The 16,572-nt window shown below is 40.3% G+C and overlaps 1 protein-coding gene across 1 annotated transcript in view; it reads left to right on the plus strand.

Moving 5' to 3' along the window:
* LOC132385313 (V-set and immunoglobulin domain-containing protein 2-like) overlaps positions 1-16,319 on the plus strand; it is a 36,581-nt gene extending 20,262 nt beyond the window's left edge. Inside the window, exons 5-7 of the mRNA XM_059957333.1 lie at positions 1,024-1,149; positions 9,100-9,235; positions 15,888-16,319. Of these exons, the coding sequence (XP_059813316.1) occupies positions 1,024-1,149; positions 9,100-9,235; positions 15,888-16,002 (377 nt within the window). The 3' untranslated portion in view covers positions 16,003-16,319. The remainder of the gene's footprint in view (positions 1-1,023; positions 1,150-9,099; positions 9,236-15,887) is intronic.
* Positions 16,320-16,572: the final 253 nt, after the last annotated feature.

Below are 16,572 nucleotides of genomic sequence, written 5' to 3' on the forward strand. Positions count from 1 at the left end.
CCCTGATGGTAGTAATGAGAAAAAGGATGTCCTGGGTAGCAGCTGTCCTTAATGTTGTGTGCCACTTTCTTGAGGCATTGCCTTTTGAAGATGTCCTCGATGGTGGCGATGTTTGAGTTCATGATGGAGCTGGCTCAGCTTACAACCCACTGCAGAAAGCAAAGATGTCAAGGATGCATTTGCAGAGGGAGGCACAGAGGCCCAGGTGTTGATTCCTAGGCCTGGCTGTGTGAAGTGTAATTTCAAGAAGGTACAATGTTATATAATAGTGAAAGACATCCTTTATGAACAGATCCTGTCCTCACCTAGCAATGATCTAATAAGAGTCATTGAATGTAAATCCAAACTGGAATTATGTCAGATAAATATGCTACCTTGCCATGTGGCGCTTAGAGTACCACCACTGCTCTCCAGAATGTCAATTGATCTAACAACATTCAAAGATAGCCCACAACATGGGACCATTGCATGTCATTGTATATCATCCACTACTTATGGTGAACATGGAAGGAGAACCTATGGAACTAACAAAGGCAGGCAGTCCAACAGAAATAATTGCATCCAAAGTCACTTAACTGATCTATATCCTAGCAGGGATAAAAGCCTTCAGAAGACAGAGAAATAAGAATTAATATTTTAGTTTTAATATATGGTCTCTGGCATGAATGTGAATGCTATTGCTGTTTTCATTGATGCTGCCTGACCTTTTGAGTGTTTCCAGCACCTTATTTTTTCTCAGACTTCAAACATCAGTAGTTTTTTTGATTTTCATTAATATTACAGTGTTCATCACACCTGCAAGTAAAACGGAGTAACAAGGTTTAATTTACCTATAAACAACAATATTTATTTCTTTAACTAATCTTTCCTTCATGTTCCAGTCAGACTACAATGCATGCTTGGAGATCATACGATTTATTGTTGAAACTATTGAACTCAATTAACAATGGCTTACTGATTTACTTCATACAATTGCTTCTTGATTGGAAGCATCTTAAATTTGATTTCAATCTTCTTTTCTAGCTGTAGATTCCAGAAAGGGCACGTTGATTCTGAAGAACCTTACAGTGGTGGACTCAGGAGTGTACAAATGTGTGTCATCAAACGTCCTTGGAGAACAATCATGCCAGCTGGACTTGTCAGTAACAGGTAACAGGACAAATCTTTTCTCCAGTCTGGACACCAACTTTTATTAGAAACAGACCTAGTTATAATATGAGCAAACACCAACAGATGGCATTAAGCTATACTTATTTACAACATTATTTTCCTGCTTTGTTTTGAAAAACTTTGCTTCACTGCCCTGAGTCATCTTGTGAATGACGTGCGTGGGATTCAGTAACAATGTAGCAGAATTATAGGAAATTGATTTTAGTAATTAAAATAAATAAACCAACAGAGAATGATCTAGAAATCAAGTAGTACTTGCTTTTTTGATTGATAAATCATCATTGTGTTTAACATTAGTGCATCTGAGGTCTCCTCAAAATATTGCAGCTGGTTTAGCTTTCCTATCTTCTTCAGCAGTCCCTCAGGATTGAGGATGACTTAGTTCATTTATGTAGGAATTACAAACTCTTCTGCACTTTGGGCAAGTGGAACGTCACTGGGTGGATGAAAGGGTAGACTGTGATGTGGTGCACTCTTTCCACCACTAACACAGAGTTTCTGTGAGTTGCCAGTGAATGGACTCAGATTCTCAATGCCATCTACTTGCTGAGGAGAATGATGAGAAGTGGACAATCCACATCTATACTCACTTCATTCTACAGATATACTGTAGAGAGAATCCTAACATGCTGCATCACTGCATGGTACGGAAACTGCATTGTAGCTGACGGGAAACCTTTACAATAGGTAGTCAAAACCACCCAGTGCACCAGCCTACCAGCCGTCAAGGACATATATACAGAAAGGTGCCGAAAAAGGCAATATCATGAAGGATCTTATCCACCCTGATCATGAACTGTTTGTCCCACTCCCATCAGGGAGGCAAATGTAACCCCCTGGGTCACCTCAGGCTCGCTCAGCTCGTTCTTGTCTAGGGGGAGCAGCCTTCGGCCCCGCCAAACTGGGTAATCAGCTGGTGTGGATGCTGTGTGATGTCCCCGCCTCGCCCAAAAACAGACAGTACACCGTATGCAATTAAATGAGTACAATTTATAAAGGTTACTATAACTAAGTGATTAATAACGATACAGTATATATGAAGGAAAAAACATAAAGAAAAGGCGCCAAACTTATCAAAGTCCAAACCACTTTGTGCACAACCGTTGGAGCTCAATTACTGAAGTCTTCTGGCCACCATTCGTTCCCTTCCGAACTCCTCGACTCGCAGCTCAGGACCCTCCGAACTCCTCGACTCGCAGCTCAGGACCCTCCGAGTGGTCAACCAAGCACATCTAGCTTCATCTCCTCTCCTTGGAGTACCTCCTGGCCTCGGACCCCCGTTTGGGGTCCGTTCCTCGCCCAGCTTACAGCATTCCGTCCTCTCTCTCGACCCCTCACGCCAATCTCCCCAAAAGCCCGCCAACAATAGCTTACAGACTCAGAAGAATCCCAATTGGTTTACAAAGGAATACAATTCTCGTTATCAGTAAATTTTAACCCAAACAAGCTTCCAGCACTCTCTCGCAGCAAAGAAGCATTCCTGCTTTTAACAAAGCAAAGAAGCCATTTTGATTACATACACGGTAACAAAGAAAAAGAAGAAATAAAAGAAGAAACCCCCTTTACACAAACAATGGTTCTGCTGTGTAGTTGCTGTCGATTAAACCATTTCTCAATAGTTCTGAAGACTAGATATTGTGAAAGTGAGATACCTAATTGTAAAAAAGACCAAGAAAGATGTTGGGCTATGACACAGCCTTAGCTGACATTGATCTTCACAGAGACCGGTTCTGTTGTAGACCCATTGATTGCACCATGGATTGCAAATTGCCATGAAATGGATGTAAAGTAGAGATGAATTTAGAGCTGAATTTAAAGAGGATGTTTCAGAGTCTGTCCTGATCAGTGATGTCAAAGCTTCAGTGAAGTTAAGACTATAAGAGCTATACATTAAGGTGCTGTCTTGTGGGGTCCTTGAGATCTTCAATATTGATCTTCTTGCAGAAATGTGTCTGTTGATGTTGATAACTTGGTCCCATGTTGATGAGATAATAGAGCAGATCAGATGGTAGTTAGTCCACTAGTGAAGGCCTTGCAGTAGGGTAATTCTAGGCAGTTTCTAGGCACAACATTGTGGGCTGAAGGGCCTGTAATGTGCTGAAGATTTCTATGATTCTATGATTTTGAGAAGGCATTGCTGGTTTTGGACATCTTTCCCTTGCTTGGCCAATTATAGAGCCAATAGGTATTAGGGTTGACATGAGGTCTTCTAATTGTTGATCTCATTATCAGGATTTCCCTTATGATAAGTTCTAAGCATTTTGTCAGAAGATCCCTTTGGAGTTAGTTGTTCCTCTCTCTTTCCACACCAGTAATGCATTGATGAAGGCCAAAGGCAAGAATGCAGCACCAGAGTCTTAATAGGTTGCTTAATGGAACCAGGCTGAACTTAACGCAGTTGCCAATATTTTGCGAGTCTGTTTTAGAGAACAATAGCCCTTAAAGATAGCCAAACAGTGGCATAATCTAATATGGTTGCTAGGGAGGAGAGACAAGCTGCAGAGGAGAGGGAGAGAGATTTAGGACTTTGACAAACTACTCATCAAGGAGATAAATACTAGGAGGAAGGTCAAGAATTTCTACAAGGCCAACATCAAAATATCCTGGCTACAGATGGTGGCTTGAGTTTCTCTCCAAAAGTGGGAAGACATGCATGAAGGAGCAAAGTGGAAAAAGTGTCATGACACACAGGGTGAGCTATAAGCCACTAAAAATACTACTTTTTGATATAGAAATTTTATTTGGGGTGATGATGACATCAACAAAAGTGTGAACAGAAAATTAGAGGGAAAGAAAGTGAGTGAAGGAGTGAGAGGATGAGAGAGAGAAAGAGGGGAGAGGAAGTTTGCCCCTACTTGGGGTAAGCCATCAATGATGGCAAATCCTAATGTCTGGGAAACTAACTGAAAGCAAATATAAGATGAAGTCATTCCTTCCTGATCAAAGAAACTTGGTAACCCATCAGACACTGAGAAAATAGAGTGTAAATCAGTTTCAACTGCCTGGAATGATCCAGTGAACAGGAACCTCATGAAACACTGTGATCTCAACCTCCATGGAGAGGTCAACCCAGGCAAAAGAATATGATGGAATTTCTTCCATACAATGTCACATATATTGTGTGATGAGGGGCTTGGAAATCGGAGTCTATGAAGGAATTGCTCATCAGTTAGCCCAGTTAACACTGCATTGTACCTGAAGACCCATTTAGAATAGTTTCATCGGAGGTAGGCGTACCATTGGCCCAAAGTTCTAGACCTTCTTGGGTTGCCTGTTATACCTTCCCCAAAACATTACGTAACAGAGCTCTGAGCCCTATCCCACAGAGGTAACCACTGCATGAATTGCCCAGAAATACCTGAATGAAATATTCCCTGTTAGTTGTACTATTCTTTGTACCTTTAGGAGGAGTTTGAGCAGTCCACAGTCAAAGTTAGAAAGTTCAAAGTAAATGTATTATCAAAGTACATATACATTATGTTATGTCACCATGTACAACCCCAAGATATATTTTTTGGGGGGCAATTACAGTAAATACAACAATAGAATCAATGAAAGGCCACATCCAACAGGACAGACAAACAACCAACGTGCAAAAAAAAACAACAGACTGTGCAAATACAAAAAGAAAGAAAAAAGAAATAATAATAATAAAAATTGTATTAATAAAAACTGATTTATGTACCTTTCCACAGAGGTTACCCGAATTTTGAAACTAGCACCATAACTGCTCATAGTCAATAATAGTCCAAGCATCGATGGAACACAGAAAACTAAACCTTTCCTGAGAATCACACACAAAATGCTGGAGGAACTTAGCAAGCCAGGCAGCATCGACTGCACTGTTTTCCGTCGATGCTGCCTGGCCTGTTGTGTTCTTTCAGCCTTTTGTGTGTGTTGCTTGGATTTCCAGCTTCTGCAGATCTTCTCTTGTTTGGTTCTTTCCTGAGAATCTCTACTATGTCTGAACTACTTCAGAGATACAACAAATAATGTATCATAAAACCGACTATAATTTTCCCATATTGCTTTACTTGTTTGGCATTGAAGTCTTCTTTTATTACACTCCTCCAGATTGCTCTTAGCCTTTGACAATAGGAAGCAAGCTCTTCTGTGAAGCAAAAAGGTTTTTAACTGCACATTTCATCATAATAGCTGGGTGTTTTCAATGCAAAGCTATCAGTAGGCAGAAATTACATAAATTTATCATTTCTATGTTCTTCCTAAAACCTATTTATTTAGCATTTTCAATTAGCATTTATTTTCATCTAATTGCACCTCTTGGGGACATTTTAAAGCAATAAGATGTTATATTGTTCGATTTGGAGAAGAGGCATTTGACAGGCGATTGTGCCCATATATAATTGACAGAATTTAGGTGAAGAAAAAGCTAATCTAGAAATTCATTATTATTTAATCTACAAGATTCAAACTAAAGATAGAGAATTTGGGGATTGATATCAGGTGGTACCTTTTCTATCTATGACCAAATGTCTTTAAAAATGTAATTGTAGCTACTGCTACCCTCTTCTTTGGTTGCTCATTCCGTATATTCCTCTGTGTGAAAACCTTGCATTTTAGAACTCCTTTCAATCTTTCCCATCTCATTTTAGAAACCTCCCCCCCCCCGCCCCATGAAAAAAGCTTGGATTATCTACCCCATCAATGTTCTTCATAATTTTATGATCTTCTCTAATGTCACCCCTCATCTTCCTTTGCCTCAGAGAAATCAGTCTCAGCCGGTCCAAACTCTCCTTATAAATCAATCCCTCCAGTCCACGCAACATGCCTGTGAATCTTTTCTGCACCCTCTCTAGCTTAAAAACTTCCTTCCTATGGTGCCTTAATGACTTGTATAATTGTGACAGCTCGTCCCCTGCACTTAATGCTATGGCTGAGTGCATATCATACGCATCCTGTCTAACCGTATTGCCACTTTCAAAGAACCATGTATTTGAAGTCCAAAGTTCTATTGTTCAATAAAACCTGACATCCTTGTCATTCACTGTATATACCACATTGGTTTAACTTCCCAAAATGCATCACTTTGCACTTGTCCGAATTAAATTCCATCAACCATCCTCTTGCCATCCTATTTAATCTAGATCTGATTGTAACCTTGTACAACCTTCTTTACTGAACGTGACATCACCAATTTTGGTGTCACCTGTAAACCTACAAATCATGCTACCTATTTTTCATCCTCCTGCACCTTTGATCTCATCCTCATTATGACAAACTGTTTCTCAGTCTCCATTCATGAATGCTTCCATCATTAGCCCTCTGTAAATACCCCGCGTGTTTCATCCATATCTTGTAAACTATTACTCAACTCCAGACTTTACTCTCTAAAGTTAGTTCTGGAATGTGTAGAAGCCTCCCAAATTTCAGAGCTCCTTAGTCAATGCCCTCCATTTAAGTTTACACCTCAGTCACATTGACAGAAGAAGAGCTTTTAAAAATGGCAGACTATGTGGCTATGATAAAGGTGAACTACCCATCATCAGTTTCTGTTTTTAATTAATAACACCATCCTGCTCCAGCCCTCTCCCATCATTATCCCATTACACTAGTGGAATTTCAAGGTCAATTTTAGGACACACCTTGAATCTTGTCTCCGCTGTCGCCAGTGGTTCATTTTTCTACTATAAGCAGCTCATCAGCAACAGCATTGAAATCTACAGTATCAGTCTCCACAAGATTTATTCAAAGTCAAAGTAAATTTATTATCAAAATACCTATATGTTACCATATACTACTCTGAGATTCATTTTCTTGCAGGCATTTACAGGAAAATATAGAATTTTTGAAAACTATGCATAACCAAAGACTGACAAACAACCAATGGGTAAAAGTAGGCAAATTGTGCAAATAAATAAATAATGCTGAGAACATGAGCTGTCGGGTCCTTCATAGTGAGTCTAGAGTTTGTGGAATCAGTTCAGTGTTGAGGTGAGTGAAGGTATCCACGCTGGTTCAGGAGCCTGATGGTTGTAGGGTAATAACTGTTCCTGAATCTAGTGGTGTGTGGCCTAGGACTCCTATACCTCCTGCCCGATGGTAGTAGCGAGAAGAGAACATGGCCTGGATGGTGGGGGTCCTTAATGATGGATACTGCTTTCTTGCGGCAATGTTCCTTGTAAGTGTGCTCTATAGGCGGGAGGACTTTGCCTGTGATGGGCTGTATCTACCACTTCCTGCAGCTGTTGACATGTTGTTTAATGCCACCCCCTCCCTCCCCCTCAATCCCACTACTCCAGTCTGGACAGACGGAGTCTTTAAACAATGAAACAGCCTGTACTGGATGAGGAGATATTTGCTGCTAAATAGTGGGACAGTCAGCCTTGGCGTCAGGTCCAAGGCCCTAATTATTGACTAGTCATATATTCCTGTCAACTACAAAGAGTGAACATTATTCAAATTGTCATATCCAACTCTGAACACATGCATGTGCCATCACTCCGGACCTGCTCCCAACTGTGTAACTTTTATCCTAGTCTGCTGTATCTCTGTCTCTACCCACATGCACCTGAAACCTACCTTTGTTGCTTCAACTTGCTTCCCTTGTTCTACTCCCCACAGCCCACATCTTGTCAGACAATACAACACAGAACATAGCACACAACAGATGATATTGCATCAACCTTTTATCCTACTCCAAGAGCTTCCTAATGCTTCCATCCTACATAGCCCTCAAATTTTCTTTCATTCATGTCCTTATCCAAGAGTCATTTATATCTCCCTAATGTATTTGTCTCTACCTGGCAGTATGTACCACACACTCACCACTCTGTAAAAACAAAGCACCTACCTCTACATCCCTCCTATATTTTTCTCAAATCACTTAAAATTACTCTCCTCACATTAGCCATTTCCACCCTGGGAAAAAGGCACTGGCTGTCAGCTCAGTCTAACCCTCTTATCATCTTATACACCTTTATCAAATCACCTCTCATCCTCCTTCATTTGAAAATGAAAAGCCCTAGCCTTTCCTTTAATCCAGGCAAATTCCTGATAAATCTCCCCTGCACCCTCTCTAAAGCTTTTACATCCTTCCTATGATGAGGTGACAAGAACTGTACACAATACTCCAATCATGGTCTAACCAGAGTTTTATAGATCTGCAACATTACCTTGCAGCTCTTGAACACAATCCTCTGACTAATGAAGGGCAACATATCATAGGCCTCCTTGACCACCCTATCAACTCGCTAGGCAACTTTGAGAGATCTACTTACATGGGTCCCAAGATCTCTCTGTCCCTCCATGCTGCTCCACAGAATCCTGTCATTAACTCAAGTCCTGCTCACCATCATAATGTGTTTACTGAAGCAATGAAACAGTCCTATTTTCAAAACATTTTATGACCTTAACTCCACCATGTTTGCCATGTTTTTAGCTCCTTAACCCTTTGAGATGCCTGTGCATGTTCAAGTTTGGCCTCTTGGCTATCAGAGATTTTAGTCCTCCACCATTTGTCCAAGCCTTTAGCTGTGAAGGGCTGAAGGCCTAGAGTTTCTTCCCCAACCACCTCTGCTCATCTTTCTTTCTTTCCTTCTTTAAAGTACCTCTTGCAGATTGAATATTTGAACAAATTTGTGGTTATGTACCCCAAAATCTCCCGATCTGATTTGTTGCCAATCTTTGATATTGCTCTTCTGAACTTCCTTTGGTTTTTCTGTCACGAGGGACATCAGAGCAATGCATATTGTTGTTGAAACTCTGATATGCACTAAAATGGGCTGAATGATTGCCTTCTGTTGTAAGTAGATTGCGATCTTTAGAGTACCTGAAAATGAACTATCCCACCAGCTGTGAGAAAAGAGACTGGGATCTGATCAAACAGAGATGAAACCGAACCATATATATTGTTGTGGGTAACATACTATCTGATCTACCTTTCTGAGCAATGATTACTTTTCCTTACAGTGAACAATGAGGTTGGAGTGATTGTTGGAGCCCTGTTTGGTATTCTTGTGGCTCTCATTCTGATTGCCATTGTTGCATACTATTTACTTCATCATGGGAAGAAGACCAAGGAATTACAGATTGGACACGAGTTGAGGTTTGGACATTTATGTTTGCTCTCAGTTGTTCCGGCTAAGGAAGGGGAGAGCAGCCACTCTGCTCTAGGCCAGAATGGGTATTGCTGCAGCAAGGCATTATGTGACATACTCTGTAAAAATAAGTTGGCCATTCACCCCCTTGAGTCTGTTCTACCATTGAATAAAATCAAGACAGATCTTCCACTTCAGTATCACTTATCTGCATCAATTCTCTTAATATCTAAACATGTATTGATCTTTTTCTTGAATGTAATCCATGGCTGAGAATCCTCTCATGGAAACTTTGAAGTATTCACTATTACTTGGGTGAAGAAACTTTTTACTTTTGTTCTGAATGGCTGATACCTATTTTGAGACAGTGACCTCTGGTTCTAGATAACATAGCCAGGAGAAACATCATCTCCACATCTAGTCCATCAGTCTAGGACAGGGGTCGGCAACCCGCGGCTCTTTCATCTCTGTGCTGCGGCTCCCCGTAGTTTGTTAGTTTTTGAAATGTAATTCAAAATTTGAAGATTATGGTGATCTTGTACAATCTAAATAAAACGTTGTGGCGACCCCATTTCTTGGCACATCCGAACCGGCTCACGATTAGCCACCATTCCGGCTAAGGGAGATTGCCTACGGGGGTTTGTGAGTACGTGTCTTTTGGAGCATCCGCCCCCATGGGGGACGGGTTGAAGGAGGCTTTAAAGCAAGGCTGTTTAGTTCGAATAAAGTTATCTTTGACTGCAGTGTCGTTATTTTAGCCCTGCGTGTAGCACACCGCTACAACTTGTTTTTTATCGCTATTAATATACGTCACCACTGCCAATGCCTGACATCCGCCAGTGCGCAATTTCTTTTAATTTTTCGATCCAAGGTAGGCTAACTATGGAGTAATCTTCAACCCAACATCTTTTTTTCGGATTTCAAAATGATTTTGTTGCATGCAGAAATGTAATTTCGTTTTCTCTGCAGGAGTTCATCAATTTCATAAATGCAACACATTATAGTTTGTTATACATAGCATAAAGGCAAAAAAAAACATTGCATGCAGTGTTATTTCATTTTAAATGTCAAACGGGTTTTGTGGCTCCCAGTGTTTTCTTTTCTGTGGGAAATGGGTCCAAATGGCTCTTTCAGTGGTAAAGGTTGCCAACCCCTGGTCTAGGACCTTGGAGACTTACAGAACTAAAAGTCTTGTGCATAAAAAAGAAGTAGGCTGAATTAAATTCAAGGTAGATTCAAAAGAAGAAAAACAAAAAGTGAACGAAAAGTGAAAGAATGAAAGGATGAGGAACTAGAAAGTGGAAGAAAGAAATTAAATAGTAACATTAAAAATATGTTATGTCTAGAAATTTGGCTCTGTAGTTTTAATTATTTTCTTTATAGCTTTCTGATGTTCTAAATTATATATTGTTCAGTTCTCAATTTATTTAGCATCAGCCCTAAATTTCTGCAGGAAGTTTACCTTGTGCTTTTTGGTGCAAAGCCAGCAACTTCTTCAAACACACTGGGAAACCTTGTGTTGTGAGGATAACAGCAAGGTGCCACCAATCATCGTATAAATTGTACTGACGCACAACTCACAGACATGCTCTTGCCTGCCAGACACTTTACACAGCACCATTTTAACTCAGTGTTATTGTGCCAGCAAATTTGGCCCATTGAAAGATTTACATTAATCCTTTTCTGGAGTAATTTACACAACCATTCATCTGATATGGAGTAAAGCAAGTGAATTGTTTGAAACTGACAGGGACTTTAAGACGATACTTGATGGATTTATGCCCAATGAACATTAAATGTTTTTATTGATATCCAGAAAAAGTGTGGGGAACTACTTTGAACAATAATGATCACTCTTTATGCTCACTATCTCAACCAACATGAAGAATACCAAATTCAATGAAATATCAAGAGTTGTAGTTCTTTTGATCTCTTTAAAAAATAAAGGTTTTGATATAATTATGAAAAAAACATCAGTGGAATCAGTAGAATTGCTAGTAACTGGAGGGTTCAGATACAATTTTTTTTTAAAGATGCTGAGTTATTTTTAATGTTATGAGCTGAGTGACGTATTGACACAGTTAGCAGAACTGCTGCCTCGTGGACCAGTGAGATGAGCTCTATCCTAATCTCTGGTGTTTTCTTTGTGGAATTTTCACAAACTCCCTTTGGGCACATAGATATCTTCCAGGTGCACTGGTTTCCTCCCATATGCCAATGTTAATCGGTCACAGTATGTTACCCTGGTGTGAAGGTGCATGGTAACATCTGAGGAGAGATGATGGGAATATGGAGAGAATAAAATAGATCAGAATAGGCTTGGGGTAAGGATCAGTGCTTGATGATTGGTGCACACTCCTTGGGAAGAAGGGCCTGTTTAGAAACATAGAAACATAGAAAATAGTTGCAGGAGTAGGCCATTTGGCCCTTCGAGCCTGCACCGCCATTCAGTATGATCATGGCTGATCATCCAACTCAGAACCCTGTACCTGCTTTCTCTCCATACCCCCTGATCCCTTTAGCCACAAGGGCCATATCTAACTTCCTCTTAAGTATAGCCAATGAACCACCCTCAACTGTTTCCTGTGGCAGAGAATTCCACAGATTCACCACTCTCTGTTTCTGTCCTGTATCTCTCTATACTCTGAGCTGTTGTGATGTGAAATGCAATGTCTGAAAAGCAGATTTAATCCCAGCCTTCAAAAGATAATTGACACTGTCATGGGAACATAGAGAAAACAGAGGTATGAGATTAATTTCATGGCCGCTGGAAGGGATTGGCCAAGCTATAATAATATACATGAGCTTCTACTGTGAAGTGTGATCCTATCATAATGTCATATGTTAAAACTAATACTTTATTTGTGGACAAGGCAGTGCAAAGGTTGGTTGTCAAAGCAACACAGCTTTAGGCCTCTGCCAATGGATTCATTTATTTTATTTAACTGATGGCAGACAGCTTAGCTGTATGGGAATAAAATCTATGAACTATTTTTGTATGACTGAACACAGTAATTGAAACTGTTTCAGCAGAAATAAACCTTACCATCACTCTAGAACATTTACATTACAATATAAATTACATCATTTAATGAATTATACAAGAAAGAACACAATTATATATAAAACTCACAAAGTCCTTGTAGTGCGAAGTGTTTTGTTACTAAGGTAGTGATTAGGGTTGTGCATGTTGGTTCAAAAACTGAATGGTTGAAAGGAAGTAACTGTCCTTGAACCTGGTGGTGTGGAATTTTAGGCTTCTGTTCTTCCTGCCAATGATAGCTGTGAGAAACAACACACACAAATTGCTGGAGGAACTCAGCAGGCCAGGCAGCATCTATGGGAAAAAGTAAACAGCCGATGTTTCCAGCTGAGACTGTTAATCAGGACTGGAAAGAAAGAGGGGAAGTCAGAATAAGAAGTTGAGGGGGGCGGGGAGGAAGAAATACAAGATAGTAGGTGATAGTTGAAACTGGTACAGGGGAGAAGTGAAGTAAAGAGCTAGGAAATTGATTAATGAAAGAGATAAAGGTCTGGAGAAGGGGGAATCTGATAAGAGGGGACAGAAGGCCATGGGAGAAAGGAAAGGAGGAGGAGCACCAGAGGGAGGTGATGAGCAGGTAAGGAGATACGTGTGAGGGGGAAACATGAATGGGGAATGGTGAAAGAGAGGATGGGGGGATGGCAATTACCAGAAGTTAGAGAAATCAATGTTCATGCCATCAGGTTGGAGGCTAACCAGACGGAATATGAAGTGTTGCTCCTCTAACCTGAGTCTGGCCTCATCGCAGCTGTAGAGGAGGCCATGGAATGACATGTCAGAAATAGAATTGTAGGATGGGAAATAGAATTGAAATGGTGGCTACTGGGAGATCCTACTTTTTCTGGCAGATGTAGCATAGGTGCTTGGAGAAGAGGTCTTCCAATCTACTTTGGGTCTCACTGATATACAGGAGGCCACACTGGGAGCACTGGATACAGTAGATGACCCCAACAGACTTGCTGTGAGAATAGGTGTGAGAAGATGGCAGAACCTGGGTGGTGGGCGTCTTTGATGGAGGGCCTTGCCTATTTGGGGAGTGCCTGCCTCATGTAAATACTGCTGATGGTGGGGAGGTGAGCAACAATGATGTATTGGACAAAATCCACCACTCTCTATACAGTTTCTTGTCTTCCTGTGTATTCAGAGAGCCATACCAGACCACGATGCAACCAGTCAGGGTACATTTAATAGTACACCTGTGGAAGTTAGTGCTTGATAACAGGGGAAACCTCCTGAACCTTGTAAGAAGGTAAAGACTCTTGTGATTTCATCTTTGTGCAGTGCCCAGGACAAATCATCCATGTAACAACTTGTTTTAGACTACTGAACCTTGAGCTGTTTTTTTTTTGAGGTTTGAATGCATTGAGCACTATCATGAATTAGTTTAGTCCTGTAACAACCATTGCAGAAACTTGGTGCAAAATGTTTAGTGTCTGTTTGGGAACAATACCAGTCTGGAAAAAAAATGGAATGGCACATTTTGTAAAGAATGGGGGTCAGGCATTTCTTGAACTTGACACAAATTTTCATTTGTGTTGTATATTTATAATAAGTTTTAGGTGTGCATAGAAACAAACCAAACTGTGCACAGCTGTTCCTTAACAGAAGCATAACTGAGGAGCTGACAGTTTCCCAGAGGGAGTATCATTCACCAGAAGCGTAACTGTGGAGCTGACAGTGGGCATCAGTATATCAAGCTATATGCCCCTCTTTCTAACAGCTGGAAGATGAGGCACTTCAGCACATTAAATCTCTTGAGCTATTGTTGCTATCTTCCAGCCACCATATTCTTCCATCAAATGGAAGTATTTTAAAAGTTGGGGTCTAATAAACAATGGGAAGAGACTATTCATCATTTAAGTCCTCTCTAATAGGAGAGGAGAGTGGACAATGGGGGAAAGGGAAGGAGGAGGGAACCCAGGAGGAGGTGATAGGCAGGTGTGAAGAGGTAAGGGGCTCAAGTGGGGAATAGAAGAAAAGGGGAGGGGGTGGGAATTTTTTTTTAACTGGGAGGAGAAATCTATATTCATGCCATCAGCTTGGAATTTGCATTCAAATTTAATTGTCCTGTGGATATTTGTTCATACTCCTCTTTAAGCCACGTTCCCTAATAAACAGTCCTCTTTCCTATCTCAGATCCTTTTTGTTAGAACCGGTTTACAGTTCAAAGTTTGCAAATGACAGAACACTCGGTAATGTATTTAAAAATGAGGATAATGGAACCGTAAAATAAGAAGGTGAAATGCAATGCAGAGAAATAAAAGGCCATAAGACATAGGAATAGAATTAGGCCATTCACCCAATCGAGTCTGCTCCAACATTCCATCATGACTGGTTTATTTTCCCTCTCAACCCCATTCTCCTGCCTCCCCGTAACCTTATACACCATTACTAATCAAGAACCTATCAACCTCTGCTTTAAGCATACCCAGTGACTTGAACCCCACAGGCATTCGTGACAATGAATTCCACACATTCACCATGCTCTGGCTAAAGAAATTGCACTGCACCTCTGTTCCAAAGGGAGATCCTTGTATTCTGAGGCTGTGCCTCCCTAGTCCTTGACTGCCCCACTATTGGAAATACCCTCTCCACGTTCATTCTATCTAGGCATTTCAATATCTTATAGGTTTCAATGAGATTCCACTCAACCTCCCCTTCCCCATTTTATCTAAACTCCTGTAGGTATAGGTCCAGAGCCTCATCCGTTAACCCTTCCATTCCCAGGATCATTCTCATGAACCTCCTCTGGACCTTCTCCAATGCCAATACAGGTAATATATTTCGGTAGCAGAATGAGCAGAACCGATCTGAACAATGCTACATTCTAAAGGCCATACAGGAACAGATAGACATGCACACAAGTGTTTGAAGGGAGCAGAAAGCTGGAGCAGGAAATGGAATCTGTGGCTTTGTTGACAGAGTATAGATTATAAAAGCAGGAAGCTCTATGGAATCATTACAGAAAATAATCAACAAACGCCATTTGGAATGTTACATTCAATTCACTTTACTAAGAATGTCATTGCATTTACAAGATATTGGAAGGCATGTACAAGGGCTCTATCAAAATGAGGGGCTTCACCTCAGTGACTGAAGGACTGGATTTGCTGCATAGACCAAAGAATGTTAGAGGGATTTCATTGATTTGTTCAAAATTAATAATGGTTCTGATAAGAGTCAATAAGAGAGATCAAATTGAAAACAAGATTTAAAGGATAGCCAAAAGTAATAGAGGATTTTAGATTTAATCAGCAAATCTTCAGCATGTTTGTTACTTTTATTTTTGACTAATAGAACAAATCATCCTAGTTGGATTCACTTTTTTTTTATCCAATTAGTCTCATTCCCAATTTACGTCTTTATAAACCTTTTCCCCTCACATGCCCAACAGCTCCACTTGGATTCATTAACCCCCCCCCCCCCTAAACTAGGGGCAATTTGCAGTAACCTGTTAGCTAACATCTTTGGGAAGAATCCAAAACACTTGGGGAAACAGAGAGAACATGCAAACACCACACAGACAACACCAGAGCTCTAGAGTGAGTGTGGCCGGCATTGTGAAACATTCGTACTTATTGTAAATATGTGGTACTTGAATCTTTTGTTGTTTTCAGAGAGGATGCGGTGGCTCCAGGTAACGAAACAAACACCCATTTACTGGAATCATCTGCACCCAACGAAGGAACCAGGCCAAACAGCATGAACTCAAAGTACAATATTGTTGTGTGACTTCTTTCGAAATTCCAGCACTGTACTTCACAAAACTGAGAAATGAAGATGTTGAAATTTTTAACAATATCTTAATTGCCTTTTTATATTTGTTTTTGCACCACCAAATGTCTTCATATACATTGTTTTTCTTGTTATAAAACTGATTTTTGACTCCGATTTTAACAATTGCTCAATTATTTAAATATACATTGCTTAAGGAATGAAGGCCAAAAATCACCCATCTGTGAACTTGTCCTTTGCTTTGCCTGCTACTGTACAAATCTGCATGTGATCAGCTTTAGGATCATAATTCCTTTCAGGTAATGAAGGTAACTCTCAGCTCATTATTGTTATACAGGATGGAGCATTTTGAAGGAGGTTAGAGTTAGCAAATATTTTATTTAAATGTCTACTTCTGTAATAAAATATAACCTACCAAAACTTCTGGAAATTAAGTTTATGGTGTGGTTTTGGAGGTAGTATTCATCTCTGGGCCCTTACTCTACCTGTGTAGGAATATATTCACCAATCGATAATCAATACCATCGAATAATCACTTCCACTCACTTCAGTCAAAGGCACTGAATG

This window comes from Hypanus sabinus, chromosome X2 (assembly GCF_030144855.1).
Source record: "Hypanus sabinus isolate sHypSab1 chromosome X2, sHypSab1.hap1, whole genome shotgun sequence".
In the NCBI taxonomy this organism is placed as follows: domain Eukaryota; kingdom Metazoa; phylum Chordata; class Chondrichthyes; order Myliobatiformes; family Dasyatidae; genus Hypanus; species Hypanus sabinus.